Here is an 18,000-nt window from a genome sequence, read left to right as displayed (position 1 = left end):
GTGTTTTTAACATATTTTTTTTTAGTGTTGATGACCTATTAGGTCGATATGGGTCTTAGGTAGGTTTAATTTGGGTATTTAACTTGTAGGAAGCTTAATTTTAGGCCCAATTGAGGTAAGAATTTGGGGCGAGTGATGCACAAGCTTCCCAGATTGTAAAAACATGAGAAAAACGTCCAAAGCCACAAAATGCCTTGTGTTGCATGACACACAATGTGTGTCATGCGACACACAATGTCTGTGTTGCAACACACAACCTTGTGTTGAGCCACAATAGCCTTATGTTAAGCCACATCAACCTGTGTTGAACCATAAAGCATAGATGTGGGCTACAAGAAAAGATGATGTTGACAACCACATTTTGGCAAATTCTTGGAGATTTTATTTCTTACTTGCACCCAAAGTATCGGGCGTATATCGAGCATAAAGTGCACATCTTTTATACACATTTTTTTATTTTTCTTTTCTTTTATATTTTAGTCGAAACTTTTTTATTCTGATGTGAAGACAATAGTGAGCAGAGATTGCTCTGGCATCAAGCTTCAATAATATTCATGAGCATTCTCTTATCTCTTTCTTTATTCTTTTATTTATGCTTTGTTAACTTGATTAATTAACTGTCATATGAATATTATAATAATTTCTTGTGTTTATTTTATATATTGCATGATTCGTTTATTAAACTAATTAATTAAGCAAGTCGATTAATTAACAACATAATAAGGGTTAATAATAGGATTAATGGATATGAATTATGTGTTCTTAAATTGTTAGGTTTGATAACCCTGATAAGTTATCATATGGGAGACGAGATCGGGAGATAAGTCGAACTGAGTAAATCATGGTTTATCCTAGCGGAGAAAGTGAGGTCGAAAGATAAGCGAGTATCCACCGATTAATTAATTAGTAGCGTCGGGTGGTAATACTAATTAATTAATAGCTAATTCATATTAAACTCCTAATTCTAAAGTTAGTTAAACTACTCTTTATTACTTAGGGATTTAATCGATCATAGGTTAGAGGCTCGCGTTGTCGACACTAGGAATAGGAAAGTCATTTAGGTTAATTTAGGCTTAATAATTTAATTAGTTTAATAAATCTATTAATTTGGACTAACACTACTAATTCGTGACTCGATTAGATCAATAATTTTTTTTATGTAATTAATCTAATATTAATTTATCTAATCTGCAATCTCTGAGTACTATCCTTGAAATACTTACAGGTTTTCGTTGTAACACATATCAAATTACAATTTGACCCGTACACTTGCAGATACCCCCGATTTAATTTATATATATTTTTGCTGTAATATTTTATTATAAACAAGAACACGTTTATAGGCGGTCAGTGGCTGCCACCTCGGAGCCTCCAGCAATCCCTCTCTCACCCCCACCTGCCATCCCTGAGGTCGCTTGGGAATCAACTTCCAAATAAACAACATTTGCAACCATCCATTCTTGAATGAAACATTCGGCGTTATAAAGAACCTGAGATGGTGGTAGCTCATGATGTTGCCATAAAGATAAGTTCCTAGCCAACTAGGTTTGCCACAACAACACAAGCCTCCATCACTGAGCCTCATTGTTCAACCTAGCTAGCAATCCTGACAAAAAATCCGATCATGTAACCCCATTTGTAGGCACTGTTGCTATAGTCCAAATAACTTGCGCCTTACAACAACGCAACAAGGCATGCTCAATGTTCTCATTCCCATCACCCTCTCTACACGCTTGCATAATGGGAATACCCCTTTTAAAAAGCTAACTTTTAATCGGAAGAAAAAAGTGCAGATAGCGCCAAATAAAATCCTTCACATATGGAGGGATACACAAATGCCAAACTTGTTGCGATGACCTATCCTAAGTTAAAACATTCACATTCAAGTACAAGTTCATCACTAATCTATATTGACTATCAAAAGCAAAGTGCCATGCATATAAGATCAAATTTCAATAAAGTTAACGTTGAGTTTTTAAAAATGACATTTATATTTAATAATATTATATTTTGAAAAGTTTTTATGATTTTGCAGATAAATTTTTTTATTTAGAGTTGAACTGTAAATGAAAACAAATTATACTATTTTTTAAAACAACTTGAGAATATAAAAGGTGGGAGCCCAAAAGGAAACTTTGTTCTATGTTTCTCAGTGTGTCCAACAAATGAAATTCCTCTCCTATTTATAAGAGATCTCATGTCTCTTCAATAGGTATCAACTTGAATAGTGACAACTCTTACTTAATTACCAAATGACATTATTTTTGGAGCACTTATAACTTTTCAATTATAACTTTTGGAACATTATAAATATTTTGAAAATATTCCAACAATTATTACTCATCTTTCTAATGTCAAGTGTCGATGTATATTAATTATTAATTATGTTTTATTTTATTGTAATACATATATAATTAATACAATTTTTCTTCATATTATTACATTAGTAACCAAACGATGCGTTAAAAGATTAAAAAATTTACATTAATCCCAAGGGTGTGGAACACGTTACATAAGTTAAATTCCTATAGAGGATTTGCGGTGCTTAAACTTTGCGTAGCTGGCCAAAGCCTTAGCAGCCATTAGTAGGTGCCTCCTCCTTGAATAGCTGAAATCTTTTTTGGTTTGCTTGATTGTTAATGCGCTCTCAGTGAAAGCCCTAATCGATATCTATGAAAACCTTGCTAATCAACCGCCTTATTCTTTTAGCGTTAGGATTCTTTACTCAAGTAGGACATTTTTTATTAAAGATCATTCATCATTTAGCTAGCATTAGAGAAAATCCATGGCCTTTACGAGACCCCCCAACTCGCATTTGTGTCTACTACTTTATACCTTAGGTTATAAATCATGTTGATATTGATCATTTAGCACTGCGACAGGCGACATACAATAACTTATTATGATTAGAGTTGACAATCTTTTAGAACAGTTATAAATCATGTCGGTATTGTGAAAGTATGACTTGCTAAAAAATGAAGTATATTGGAGAAACTTGTATAGATTTTGTATCGAGAGTTTCTATCACTTATTTGTACATTGATAAACTTATTATTAGAAAATTTTAAAAAATTATTGAAAATAGAAATTGGTTCAATAGTTGGTTCAACTTATTTTTTTTAGCTTAATTAAACCAATTTTGAGTGATTCACAAATCAATCGGTCTAACTCTTCTCTTCAAATTGATATCTCAATTAATTTCTAGTTTGAGTGACCTATCTAATCTAATTTAAACAACATTGCTAAAGTATATTACATGATTATCAAGCCTTCTAATTGATTACATCGAGTCTCTCTTTTCTTTATACAAGCAAACAATTACATTATAACGGAGAAAAGAACAAAAGAATTTACATATATAAAAATCGAATCTTAAATTTCATGTCAATCGACTAAAAATCCACGTAAATTTATTAGTGAGGCAATGATGTGATTGGCATACATAAAATTTTTACTAAATCAAGTCACGTAACCAGGCTAAGTTCCCTAGGAAGTGAATTGCTCGACTTAAAGGCAACTCCCTCCCACTTCTATTCGCCATTGGCTTTCTATTTATAATCAATGAAAGGTCCCTGTGTATGTGTATGTGTATGTGTATGTGTATGTGTATGTGTATATATATATATGTTCATCCTTCATCTTCAAAGAGTGTATATATACGTTCATCCTTCATCTTCAAAGAGTGTAACAAAGGTCAATGATCAATAACATTCGTGACCTTTAAGTACTAATTGAAACATTAATGACCGAATCGTAAACTTAAATAAACATTGCCCTTTTGATTATTAAGAAAAAGGAAAAAGAAATTTGGGCTAGTTTTGAATTATAAAATCAATAGTACAAGCCCGGTCTACGCAAAAATGGTGAAGTCACAATCAAGAAAAAGCCCTCATTGCCATTTGCCATTTGCCATTTGCCATTTGCCGATCGGAAATAGGCAACATTGGTATTAATATTGTCCCCTCTACCAAATCAATACATGTTCCACGATCCTTGATTCTTGATTTCTTTTCTTTTCTCTCTTTATATACTAATTAAAAAACCCCCAATTTTACATTCTTTCATGTTTCCCCCCCATTTTTAGGCAGAATCCCGTCTCCAGCATCTAGTCATAGGGGAAAAAAGGTAAAAAAGCATAGAGAAAAACTGAAAAAGAGAGCTGAAATTCTTTGTTATCATCAATCAAAGATACCCAAGACTCTGTAAGACCTTTATTTTAAATTTCTATTATTTACTGTTAAAAGATTCTTTCAATTGTAAGGATTCTTGCTTTCTTTCCGGGTCATATGAATGATTATTTGAAGTGTTATCCTTTCTGGGTTCATTTTATTTTCTTGCATTTCTCAATTCTCATTCAAAATGAAATCTGTTGGAATCCTTAAAATGATTTTGGAAGATGTAAATCAATTTGTTTATCCTTTTCTGATTTAAGATGATTTGTCATTTTCAGGAATTGGGTGTTTTGTTTAGAATCTTTTATTGATAACGGGATAAGTTGAAACTGAAATCTAGTGTTGTAGTTCTACATCTTAAGAGTTCATATATGTATATATCTTTGTGTGTGTATATACACACATACAAAAACATGTACATGTACATATACATATACATATACATATTGCGTCTTATTAAATTCAAGCTAGCATTCATTTTCACGCCTTGCATCCTTCACAACACTGGTTAGGCTTACTTGGAACTTAGAAAGCCAACAATAATATATGGTTATATATCCTTAAGCTTATATATATATATGTGTGTGTGTGTCTTATTTCGGTAAAAGTATCACATCCATTTCTACTGGTGAAAACTGGTCCTTGTATGTTATCACGAGCTACACGTGAGGGTGAGGTCACATCTAAATGTCTAATTATTCCATCAATCACGCCAGTTTTTAGTAATGGGTAACATTTTTTAACAAAAAATAATAGTTTACTCTTTGATCTAACGGATAGGGACTAATTTACCCTTTTTTTAGTAAAAGGGAAAAATGCAATCTGACTCTTAATACAAGGGCTTCCATGGTACTTTTACCATCTTTTTTCATTCAAGCGAGTGTTTTTTTGGTGCCTTGTGTTCTTCATTCTACTGATTAGGCTTACTTCAAACTTAGAAGGCCAACAATGGTCCCTCTAATATTGAATTTTCAGTTTTGTTGCTAACCCGTGGTTTTGAGTTTCTTGTATGTTTATTGAATATATATACATGAGACCTTACTGTTTCCCCTTTGATTTGTAGTATGGTATGGATTTGTATTAATAGTAGGTTAATTCTGAATGTACTGGTAGTTCGTTACATTAACGATAGTTGCTTACGGTTAAAATGGCCTAAATTATTGCTGCCTGAAGTTTTTCTTTCGTTTTCCTTTTAGGTTGTTTGTGTTGGTACGCAGCACTGTTTCTATTTGCACTTGGCAGACTGACTTTTGGGTTTTGACATTATGTTGTAATTCACAAGGTTCAGTTCCTACTACTCGAAAATGATGTTGTTTATGTAATAGCTTATGTTCCTTACATCAGCATGTGGAGTTTTGCATCCAAATGCATCGCTGGAACTGTTGGATTGAAAAATGATTCTCTAAGGCAAACGCGTGCTGCATCGGAATGTTCAGATGATGAAAGTTCTTCAGCAGTTAGCAGGGATGAAGGTTTAGATTGTCCGATATGCTGTGAATCCTTCAACATTGTCGAAAATGTGCCGTATGTTTTATGGTGTGGTCATACCCTTTGTAAAAACTGCATTCTAGGACTTCAATGGGCTGTCATGAAATTCCCTACTCTACCAATCCAACTTCCACTTTTCATCTCTTGCCCGTGGTGCAATCTCTTGTCATTTCGTCTGGTTTATCGAGGAAACCTCAAGTTCCCTCGGAAGAACTATTTTCTACTTTGGATGGTTGAGAGCATGAATGGTGATAGACTAATGTCTCATTCTTCATTCTCAGAAGATCGTCAACCGGACTTGTCATCTAACAACAGTTTACCCGTTGGAAACCAAGTAACTCGTTGTAACCATCGAAGGGCATACCACCATCATTCTGAGTCATCGGGATCAACACAAAATCGTACTCATCTTACCGGTTACTTCAATTTGGAAAGAATACACACTGTCCTTCGGAAATCTCTGGTGTTCTTTGTACATCTGACTGCCAAGTTCCCATTAATCATCATATTTCTCTTGATCATCCTTTATGCAGTTCCTGCTAGTGCGGCCATCTTAGCCCTGTACATACTTATAACCATTCTCTTTGCTTTCCCTTCGTTTCTTATCTTATACTTTGCATATCCGAGTTTAGATTGGCTTGTGAAAGAGATCATCACTTGAGATGGTATCTGTTTCTTGTTCAGCAAGCATCATGATTGTAAGTTCACACTTTCATGCCATTTATTCACTCGAAGACACCATCAAATCTCCGAATTTGACGACTTTCTGCTGTCCCTAGGTTATATTAGTTCTTCAAAGCTCTCAATAAGTTGCTCCCTGATAGTTTTTTTCCCATTTTGGAACATTTGATTTCATTTCAACTCAGGCATGATTGTTTCGATTCTTATTTGTGGGATTTGATCGTCCAACAATGCCAACCAAAGTTTCAAGATACAGTAGGAAGGGCTCATGTATAATGGAGCTCTTATGCTTATGCTTGTACTTCTTTTTGGTATGAATGAAATCAATCAATTTTATGGATGAGCATGGCTTGATATATGGTTTGCAGGGTTCTATTTTTCGTTTTTAATCTATGTTCTAATTCATATGTACGGAATTTGAGTTTTTCATGTGTTTGGTCATGGTGTTGTAGAAGCTGATGATTTTAATTTTACTTTATGTTAGTTGCATGCAGGTATTTGTTAAGAATATGTGTCCAGTATGTGTATATTTAGGGGGTTTTATTTTTATTTTTTATTTTTATCTTGTGAAATTTTTTATTTATGCATGTGTTGAAAAATGAGTTTCAGGTTCCAAGCAAAAATTCTGGTACTTATTTGCAATTTTGAGTTTTAAATACAAATGAATTTGATAATTCTCAACCATTGAACACTGGTCGAATATATGTTCTGTATTAGATATATATTTGGATTTTAAAAGAATTAGGGTTGGTTTGGATGGGCAGTATGTTTACTTACGGTTAATGTAAAAATAGTGGTGGCGGTGAGATTAGATACTGTATTCATGCAAACCCATTATTAATGTTGGATGTATAGATATATATACATGGTTAAATTACTTTTCGGACTTAAATTTGGCAATTATTTTCATATTGAAGCCTCAACTTGTTTTGTCCAAGTTAAGTTTTAATTTGGATATTTGTTTTTATATTGGGGTTTGAAATTTTCTTTTTTGTTCAATTTAAACGTTAGACTTAATAATTGTACTTACATTAGAGCTTGTAGGAACAGCGTAATGAGGTAGCGTTTAGAAGAGAGCCTTAAGAGGGGAGCTTGTAGAAATGAGCATGAAAAGGCCAACAAAGCAAGCTTGTACAAGTGAGCGTGAGGAGGCAAGCTTGTTGGAGTGAGCCTAAAGAGGCGAGCTTGTAAAGGTAAGCATGATGAGGTTAGCTATATATATGTATATGTATATAAGTAACACCTCTTACTTGAGCTTAGATCTAAATCCAAGTAAGGAATGCTACATTTACAAGTTGATCTCTTCATTTTAGTTCTAAATTTTACATTGAAGTTCTATTCATCTTTTTTAAAGATTATTTAAGGCTTATCGAACCATTTTTAAGTTTTTTCTAAAATTTAGTTGCAATCAGAGGTTGTTTGGGCTTGTTCATGCCAAATTGAGCAAAAATAGGGTAAAATAGGGCACTTATACCAATACAAGTTATACAAGAATTGATATTTTTTGCATGGATCCTAAATCATGCTCAAAACACTCATTTTCATGCTATAATCAATCCAATTCATTCTCAAACATCCACCAACCAATTTAAACCATAAAACATCTCAAATTATCATATATATATATATATATATAATCATTTTATAGCTCAAGACAAAGCTCAACTTAGTTCATAAAGCTAACCAAATATTCAAGATTCACCAAGTATTTTCACTAGTAATATTAAACATAAACTTTAATTAAACTTATGTACATGCCATATTTTATACCAAAAGGTTAAATTCATACTTTCTTTCTAATCTTGGTGATGTGATAAGTTGTGTTGAGTTCACTATTTCAATTGGGAGCTTCAATCTGATTATTCACCTACATGTTAAACAAAAAGCGTAAGTTATTTTTCGAAAAAAACTCTTCTATAGATAAATTTATGTTTATATAAAAATTAACTTAAATCAAGCTTAATATTATTATATTGATAATAAATTTTATTTTTTTTAAAATATTTAAAATAATTAAATTATTAATATAAAATATTATCCTTTTCAATATTATTAAACATACATATTTAATTATTTATATTTAGTCATCTAATAAATTACTAATATAATTAATATAATTTATTATTTTAATAAATTATCTAATATTTTAATTTTATTTTAATAATAATTTGTAAAAATAATAATTTTAAATAATATTCTTCACATATTATTGAAAATATTTAATATGAATATTTTAATAATAAATATTTATTACAATTATAAATATATTAATAATAAATTTTTTGCAGTATAAAGGTTAAAATGTCATAAGTTTGTGTACTCTTCACAAATTTATAATTTAGTCTCTGTACTTTTATTTTTAAGAATTTAGTCTCTCTATTTTTCAAATTTAAAAATCAAGTCCAATTGTTGATATTGTTATTTTTTTTCAATTTTATTGATGTCTCATTTTTAAATAAAAACTAATCACTTGGTAGTTATGTAACTAAAAAATGACGTAATGAATCTGAATTTAACAAAATATTTTTAATATATGCAAAAATAATGTAAAATATAAATTTATAGATATAAAATAAACTCAATTAAACAATGAAAGATAAGAAAATCTCAAATGTATGTTTGTTTCATTGAAAACAACTTTTATGAAATATTTTTAAAAAATCTGTCAAACAACAGAAAATATTTTACACAGATTCATCCAAACACTAGAAAATATTAACTTTTTTTTAAGAAATTAAGTTTTTTTTAAATCATTTTTCAAAAGTCATTTTTAATGAAACAAACAGACACTAAATAACATTATTGTCTAGAATTTTAAGATAATAATATATTAAGCAATAACTTAAATAAAATTTATAAATTTAGCAAAAAATTTTATTCATGAATCTATCACTTTGTTGTTTAACAAGTTTTGTTAATGAGAGTCACTTGCTAGGAATACTTAGCATCTCCATATGGTATTTCTTTTATTGCCCATAGTAGACTTGAATATGATGGATGCATGGAACTATACAGGACAATTTTCACATATAGGACACCCTATAGCACATAAGTGCATGGGACGAAGTGCTCCATCATTCTTATGGTATGCCAATTATATCTAATAAATTTATTGCCATTTACATTGACATATCAGTACACAAGATTTCAGGAGTATTTTATATCTCTTTAAATCTAGTCTTCATTTATACAATTTTAAGAATGTTTATAATTTCGATTGTGAATATTCTTTAGATTTTAATTATTATATTCTTAGTTAATGACAAATCTTACTTTCATACTCATTAATATCAATTTCTCTATTTACTTGTTTCAATTTACTTTTGCTTCATTTACAATTTAATCCAATAATCACATCAATGGAACATTTGGGTACATTTAATTGTATTATCAAGATCATTAACATAATATATCTATTTTTATCACATCATGATATTTCTCATATAATTTTTCAAAAACAATTATGTTATTTATCAAGAATTTTAGCACAATTAGAATTATTTCATCACTTTACTCATCAATTAGTTACATGTAAAACTTTTCATACTTTTCAATTTAGTCTTTACTGCGACAATTTTTACTATATTCCTTATTTATTCACTTTAGAATCAACATGCTTCCATATAACACTTCATTCAAATACTTTGTTTCCTTATTTAAATACATATGGTCACTTTTGAATATTTTATAATTTAGTCCTTAGTATTATGAAAATTCAATAATTACAATGATATCACTTTAATACCATTGTTTACTTAATTCACTACATAAATCACTTCAATTAAACACTTCATCATTATATTTTATTTCACATATAAAATTTTATACACTTTACTTTCTAATTTGACTATAAATTTTATAAAGTTTACAATTTAGTCATTAGGTAACAAGAGAATTCAAAGGTACTGTTATGTGTCTTGCCGTAGAATCTAGTCACAGGTCTAGACGAATAAGAATTCTTGCTTCGACCTATGGTACTCAAAGAGGTAGATTTGTCCTTGACTAAACCCCTTCCAAAATAATGTTTCTTTTTTATAGAATAATTACTTACCTGTTTATTTCATATTGACAGCCTTTTATAGACTGTTAATAACAAAGGAAAGAGTCCTAATAAGATTCCTAACTTAGATTTTATGAATGAGATAAAAACCTAATATAATAGAAAAAATAAGTAAAACAAAAACTCTTAATAAAACATAAGCCATTTGTTTCTTATCTTTTGTTTTTCTCAACTGCAGTGCCAGCCTTCAGGCTGGCTATCACTTGCTCTTTTCCCCATCCCATCAACTCTTTCTTTGTTTCTTCTTCTCATTCACTCTACATGTCTTCTTTCTTTTTCAGTTTGCAGATATATTTTGTGGGTATCTTTGGTGTCTTCACAAGTTATGATGGATAGATGACGATATTTTTCGTTCGTTAAAACTCCACCGAGCACCAGTTGTTTTATTTTAAAGTGGGTGGCTCTTCGTCAATTTCTTAATTTGTTTCTGTTTTGAGAATATTTCAGTATAATAAATGATTTCACAAGTCGATTTGGACTCTTGTTGTCTTAAGTTTTATATGTTTTTTTTGTTTGTTTTTCCATTGTTTAATAAGTCTTCAGTTTTAGAAGTTTTTGTCTGCTCTTATAGCACGGTTTTTAGTCCTGCTTATGCATGTAATCTTAGTTTTACAAGTGATTTTAGAGATATTTTTGTTGTCATCCTCTATAGTTTGGTGAATGTTCAATTTTTGCTTGCCGCTTTGGACCATTCATGGCTGATTTTCTTATCGTATTAAGTGCTTGCAATCACTCCAAATATGTCTTACTTGAGTTGTGACAAAACCAATTGTTAATGTGTCAGAATGTTCTATTGATACTGAGGCTAAATCCTTTGTTGTGCTGATGGAGCTTGTCTTTCCCCATTTACGATGTGTCTTTGTTATTTTTTTTCCTAAATTGTATGGTTTTATTTACTGAATAAATTAATGAATTTACTGTTAAAAAAACTCTTAATAAAATCTGATTTAATAAATAAGTAAAACTAAAACTCTTATTGCAATAAAAGCATCCATATTAAGTACTTATCAATCTTCCACCTTAAATCACATGTTCTCTCTTCTTTTGATCACTTAAGTCAGTTCATCTACCTCTGATACAGAATGATATGGCACGCGTGCAGAACAGGATCGTAGCTTGTCTAAGTTACAGATTTATCCTAGATCTCTAGACGAACATAAACTGAAACGAGAAACAGTAAAAAAAGATTAGTTGTCACAAATGAGAGTCAAATGAAAATAAAACAAAAGAAAGATGAACCGGCTGGTAAAGAGTCCAAAAAAGAACGAATTAGGGTTTCTTGAATGCAAAGAAACCGTCCTTAGACCTCAAGAAAATGCCCCAACCAGACCTGGAAAAACAAAACACAAATAGATTTGTTAGAAGTGATTTTAAAGACAAAAGCAAATTGTTTTTTGCAAGAATGTTTGAAACAACAAGAAAATATTAAAACTCCTAATTTTGATGTGTTTCTTAATGGAACAAGATAGGAGAACGTCTTTCTTGAATCAACTTTAACCTAGAACGAAAATCAATAAAATCAGCAAGCCAAAACAGCAAGAACTAACTTAAATAAGCAAGAAACGATAAATTAATGATAGAAAAAAGAAGATGGCGTCTTAAGAAGCCTTGGAAACATTAAGAATCCACAACTCCTTTCAATGGCTCTAATTCCCCCTCTAAGAAAAAAAATCTTTGCAAGAAAAAGCTTGAAGATGATTCCCATAACCTGAAAAATTGTTAAAACAGCTTCTAAAAGAAACTCAAGAGCAATTCTTGAAAAAAACTCAAAGAGAATTACTATTAACTTTAAAAAAAACGTAAATAATGTGTCTATAATGGTGGACATCTATACTACTTATAGGCCCCCAAAATAAGTTATTTTTAACCCTAATGGAATAACTAATATGACAACTTATCAAATAAAAAAAAACAAAATAATTCTAAGTGTAACTTTTAATGGGAATTCAGCCAAATGAATTAACTGGGCTCCTTGGGATGAATTCTTACATGATGATTCACCTATTAAAATAAAATTGAACCTATAGTTTAAATATTTTACAATTTGGGCCACTGTGATAATTTGACCTGATATTCAATTAAATTATTTTTCAAACTTCAGGATGGGCTTGTAAATATCTTAATGGGTTATTTTTTCAAGAACTTGGTCTTGTGATCTGTTTGCTCTCGAAATTGACTCGTTTAAGCTCGCATATCAAATTCAATGCGCCTTGGCTACAAGATTCAATTTCTTGGACCAAGATTTGAAATCTTAATCTTCTTGATCTTTGAAATTATCTGAAACATCAAATTTGGACCAAGATTTGGTTTCTTGATGTTCTTGAAAACAAGAAAGTGAATCTTGATTTTCTTTTTCGGTTATGTGAATATCTAGGGCCTTGGTAATAAAGTCTTGGATGGTCTCATTCAATCTTGCTCGAATTTGCTTGGCCTTCGACCTCATTGTTGGGCCTTGAGGAAATTTGAGCCCATCACCTTCATGAGCCTAATTTTGGGCCTTTAGACTCACATCAACCTCTCTCTTCAATTACATGTCAAGAGGATAAAAAACTTTCCATTAGAAATATTTATTTTAACATCATTTCCATGCTTTTTCTAGCAAGATTAAACTTAAAAACATGAAAAACTTTAATATTTATACCTTGTTTTCTTGATTTGAAACCTTAGTTTGATTTTCTCTCTCCTCTACCAAAAATATATCTTGCTAAGCTTGCTATGAGGTTGCTCTATTGATTTTACTAAAAATATTTAAGAAAATTTGAAGGTTTCAAGCTTGATTTGGTTAAAATGGAACAATATGAATTTGATGTTCAAATAGATTAATGTTGAATTAAGCATGAGCAAGGTATTGAAATATTGATTTTGAAATGTATATGATTGTAGCATCCCTTTAACTAAACAAGTTTTTAGTTTTGTTAAATAAAATGATATGATTTGGCATAATAAGTGAATGTGATATAAAATTTTTTGATTACAAGATAATGCTCACCTTGTTGTTGTTTTGATTTTTCATGTCTAGCCAAACTATGCCAAGTTATGGTAGCTTGTTGCATTTAGATAAAAGATAATGTAAGTTTTGTTTAAAGACCTATGAACTTACTAAGCATATTACATGTTTATCATGCTTGTTTTCCTTTTTTCTTATAGATCATCACCTTACAAAACATGTCAAGTCAGATCATCTCGAAGCTCACACTATCACCTAATCGGTAGCTATTTGGTCATTTTGAGTCTAGGGTTGTGGCATGTATATATAAGATGTCTTGATGATACCCTAATGTATATAAGTTGTGGTGAATTGAAAAGTTTGAGATGATAATAGAAAATGTTGATTTTTGAATGTTAAGCATTGCATATGAACTAACAATGCATATCTAAGCAATATTTAATGTCTTTGGAAATGAGCATCAAGAATCTTTTGAACTTGGTATTTTAAAGATAGTGAAATGAGGTAAGTAGAATGGCTGAAATGATGCCTAGTTGAAATGGTATGCTTGAGATATGTATTGTTGAATGGTTGATTTGGTTCATATTTAAGGCTTATAAGTCATTAATCAAAAAAATGAACATAAGTGTATGAATTTTAGGTGAATTAGCATGTTTCAAATTGGTATGGTATAAGTAAAGATAGGTATTTGAATGATTTGTTTGGTATGCCCTAATGACAAAATGTTTAGGTTTAATTGTTGTATAATTAGCTAATGTCTTGATAAGTAGTTGAAGTTGGATGTTTGAACATATTTGGAATGTTTTGGTATGTTTTGAATAAAGTAAATGTGGTGGTTTTGTGAACATATTGAATGGTTATTGTCGAAAACTTTGAAATAGGTATCAAATGGTTCATTTTTACTAAAAATAGGGTCCACGTCCTGATAACCAACCTACCTCATCACAACATCAACCAACAGTAAGTGACGTCACGACATCGAGTGGTCTAAAGTCGTGACATGATAGTAACACACTTGTGACAAGGTCATTAGACAAGCACTGATCGAGTAGCTTTCACAATGGTATGTCATTAAGGACAGCTCAACCAAGATATTATAGAGGAATGACTTCGTGGCTAAATGAGTTTATAATTAATAGGCAAAAAGTTAGAACTTAATTATAAATCATTTGAGTCATAATTATATATGTCCAATCAATTCCTCCACTAGCTCATTAAAACCAAAAATGAATTACATGTTGAACCAAATGAAAATAAATGAGTAGAAATGATAAAGTTAGAGAAATGGGTCACATTCGAAAATTAATGGTTTCTCACTAAGTATGGAAATGACCTAAGAATTAATTTAAAATTTTCAAATTATTATTTAATTAAATAATTGAAGTTCGAAAATGAAATAAAATTAATTGTTCATTGTGAATCTGTTGAATATGAAAATTAAATATATTTTATCATGGATTCTATTACGATAAATTTGTCATAACTTTAACGAAATTACAATTGATTTATGAAAATTATTTAATTGAAAAATTAATTTATCTAATTAAATTAATTTAATAATAATATTTATTTTGGAAAATAGAAAATATGTATTGAGTTCGATTAAATTATAAATGGTTAGGTTAAAAGCCTCAGAAGCACATATAATTAGACTCAATATAAGAGAAGTCCAAAAACCCTACTGGAGAGGTCCAAAAACTCCCCTCCTACTTAAATTAGGAGACTAATTTTTCTATCAAATAAGTATTATTTGTATTATACTAATTCAACCAAATTCTTATCTCTCCTTATAAATAGATGGCACTGACAGAGTTAAAGAAAATACAATTTAGAGATATTGTTATTTTACCCAAAAAAAGTGAGAATTTATTTTCTAAGACTTAAAAAATAGTGAGCTAAATATAGAATGTGTTAAAAAATAACTTTACATAATTAATTATACATAAATATTAAAATTTATTCCAAATAATTTTAAAATATTCCATCCATGATATATAATTTTTTATTATCAAATTTTATAAAAAAAAATCTATTCAACAATTGGAAAATGATTTAATATATTTTAATTAAATATAAAATACATGTGCATCACACAGAAATTATCTAATATATCTATACTATATTTAAATAGCTAAATGAGTTTATATCAACTATCAATCAGTTCTGAACTCAATTGAGTAAGTAATGAATAATTTTTATTTTATAAAATAATAAACAATATTACGAGGGCTTTTTTATTATATAAATTCTAGAAAAAATCACTTAGATAATATTTGAAAAGTCACCTAATAATTGGATTTAAGTATACTTGTAATTACACGTGGGTTGCATGTTTGGGTGGTAACCATTATAATTTGTGAGTCCACCGAATTTGGTTTAATTGAAGCACCAAAATACATTTTCCAATTATTAGGGGAAGGTGAGAATTAAAGTAATTACGCAGGTAATTTACACCTAAATCCAATTATCCATATGACTTTCCAGAACAAAATAATATTTAATATTTTAACTTTATCATTTCAACTAAAATCTCATTTGTTAATAACATTAATTTTTAATACTAACAAGCCTTGGTGCAGCATCTGTAATATCTCAAACTCGGCCTAAACATTATGAACGGATCTTGAGAGAATTAAATTAATTCGTTTAAAAGCTTTTGACTTAATCAACTTTGTTGTGCGTTTCAAAAACTTAAAATTTCGTAGTACTCTCACAAATATTTAGGAAAAACTTAAGTCCAAAAACACTTATTTCAAACCTAGAATTTGAAAGTATCAATTTTGGCAAATCATTTCCAATTAACTCTAACTTTTGCTAAAAACTATTTATTTACAAAAAAAAACACCTAGGTGATTACTTAATTATGTAGTAGAAAACTTTCAAAGTTTCAATTTTGAAATATGAATCTTAGTTTGTTAACACGTGTACTTTTTTCAGTTTTTACATTTAAAAATAATAAATACTGATGAATAAAATCAAAACCAAATCAAAGCCCAAAAAATGGATTACAATCCCAAAATTCCAGATCAATTACTAATGTAAATCACCATATTTAATTAGCCGAGAAAACAATCAGAGCTCCCGCGCACCGTTCAGTCCTAAGTATGAATATCACTTGAAATATATTAAACAAACGAGTAAGCTAGAAGCCCAGTGTGTGACTTGACACCACAAACAAAATTTTCTTGTAACATACACAAATATAAATACCAACACAAAATTTTACTTATAATGTTCACATATACAATATCATATCAGAATGTCAGATTACCAGAAACATATATCAAACCAAAATGTCATATTTCCAGAAACATATACTAGATTAGAATGTCATATTTTTAGAAACATATAATATATCAAAATGTTATATCATATCAGAACAAATCCTACCCCATCCAACTACACACCAGCTCCAAACAACCAATCACACCAAATAGGACTACAAGAGCTCATCCATCCAATCACACCAAGTCGTGGTGGTATACCACTTATGATGGTGCAACTAAGCTACCAGATAAACATTGTAATTATTGTCAAAATTGCAGTAATATTGCCAGAATATACTTTCTCCATCATATCAAAACTCACCCCAATGCCCATGTATAACAATAATAACATACATACATATCACATGAACAGTACGACATGCATACTTAACCATATCTTACAGATCATAACATATCATAGCTTATACTAACAGTTATTCCACATACCAGTGTCATGCATGTTTTTGCACTTAATATACTTTCAGAGTTATCAGAACACAGATCACATATAAGTTTTTCAACTACCTTAACCATATCACAAGTAACAGATATCACATTTCGAATAATATTTAAGCCAAATGGACCCTATAGAAGGTCTAATTACTCATTTCTAAGTCAAATAGGCCTAAATAAAAAATTGAAAAATGGGCCCACAAGGCCTGAATAGCAAGCCTGTGTGGCCCACATGGCCTACCTAACCTACCTGTGTGATCACACACGTCCATGTGTCCCATTCAGCCTACAAAAATTGCCCTTGTAATCACACAAACCTGTGTGCTCCACACGGCCAACCATACGCCCATGTGGTGCACACGGCCGACCACACGGCTATGTGACACAGAGTAGTTTCGAAACAACCTCTATTTCCGAGTTTTTCTAAGTTCTAATCGAAATTTCAGGTTAGAATCATACACCTGGTGTTATTTCTGATTGACCACACAATAACGCACTTTGAATCCTATATATGAAACCAAAACGCATTGATTAGCAAACATGAGTTAAACCCAATACTAATACCGAAGCTTAAATTTGACAAACACTACTTAGAAAAATCAGTCCCCGAATTGATATTAACCCCCTTACCGCGGAATTGACAGTAACTCCAAGCCGTATTTGACTACCAGAAGAGTTGATGTTTCACGAACTTTACCTAAAAGAACCCAAAACAATTAAATTGAATGTTTACAAGAACATCATAAATTCCTTAACACAATAATAAAACTGAATTAATTCACCTTACCAACAAAGAACACACTTACGAGACTTACATTAGATCAAAAATACAAATTCCTCGCTCAGAACTCGGCACCAAAATGATGATTCGCCAAAAAAAACAATAATAGGGAAACAACAATAGATGAACAACAATAGAACTTGAAAATCTGA

At 30.4% G+C, this 18,000-nt stretch overlaps 1 protein-coding gene across 1 annotated transcript; it reads left to right on the top strand.

The window, feature by feature from the left end:
• Window positions 1-3,873: 3,873 nt before the first annotated feature.
• Window positions 3,874-6,681, top strand: LOC107888559 (uncharacterized). The gene is made up of 2 exons (XM_016812713.2): window positions 3,874-4,202; window positions 5,369-6,681. Exon 2 carries the CDS (start codon window positions 5,518-5,520, stop codon window positions 6,319-6,321), a length of 804 nt encoding a protein of 267 aa, XP_016668202.1. The 5' UTR covers window positions 3,874-4,202; window positions 5,369-5,517; the 3' UTR covers window positions 6,322-6,681.
• Window positions 6,682-18,000: the final 11,319 nt, after the last annotated feature.

This window comes from Gossypium hirsutum, chromosome A09 (assembly GCF_007990345.1).
Source record: "Gossypium hirsutum isolate 1008001.06 chromosome A09, Gossypium_hirsutum_v2.1, whole genome shotgun sequence".
NCBI lineage: Eukaryota > Viridiplantae > Streptophyta > Magnoliopsida > Malvales > Malvaceae > Gossypium > Gossypium hirsutum.
Note: the sequence above shows the minus strand (reverse complement) of the source record. Positions and strands in the feature narration are given on the sequence as shown.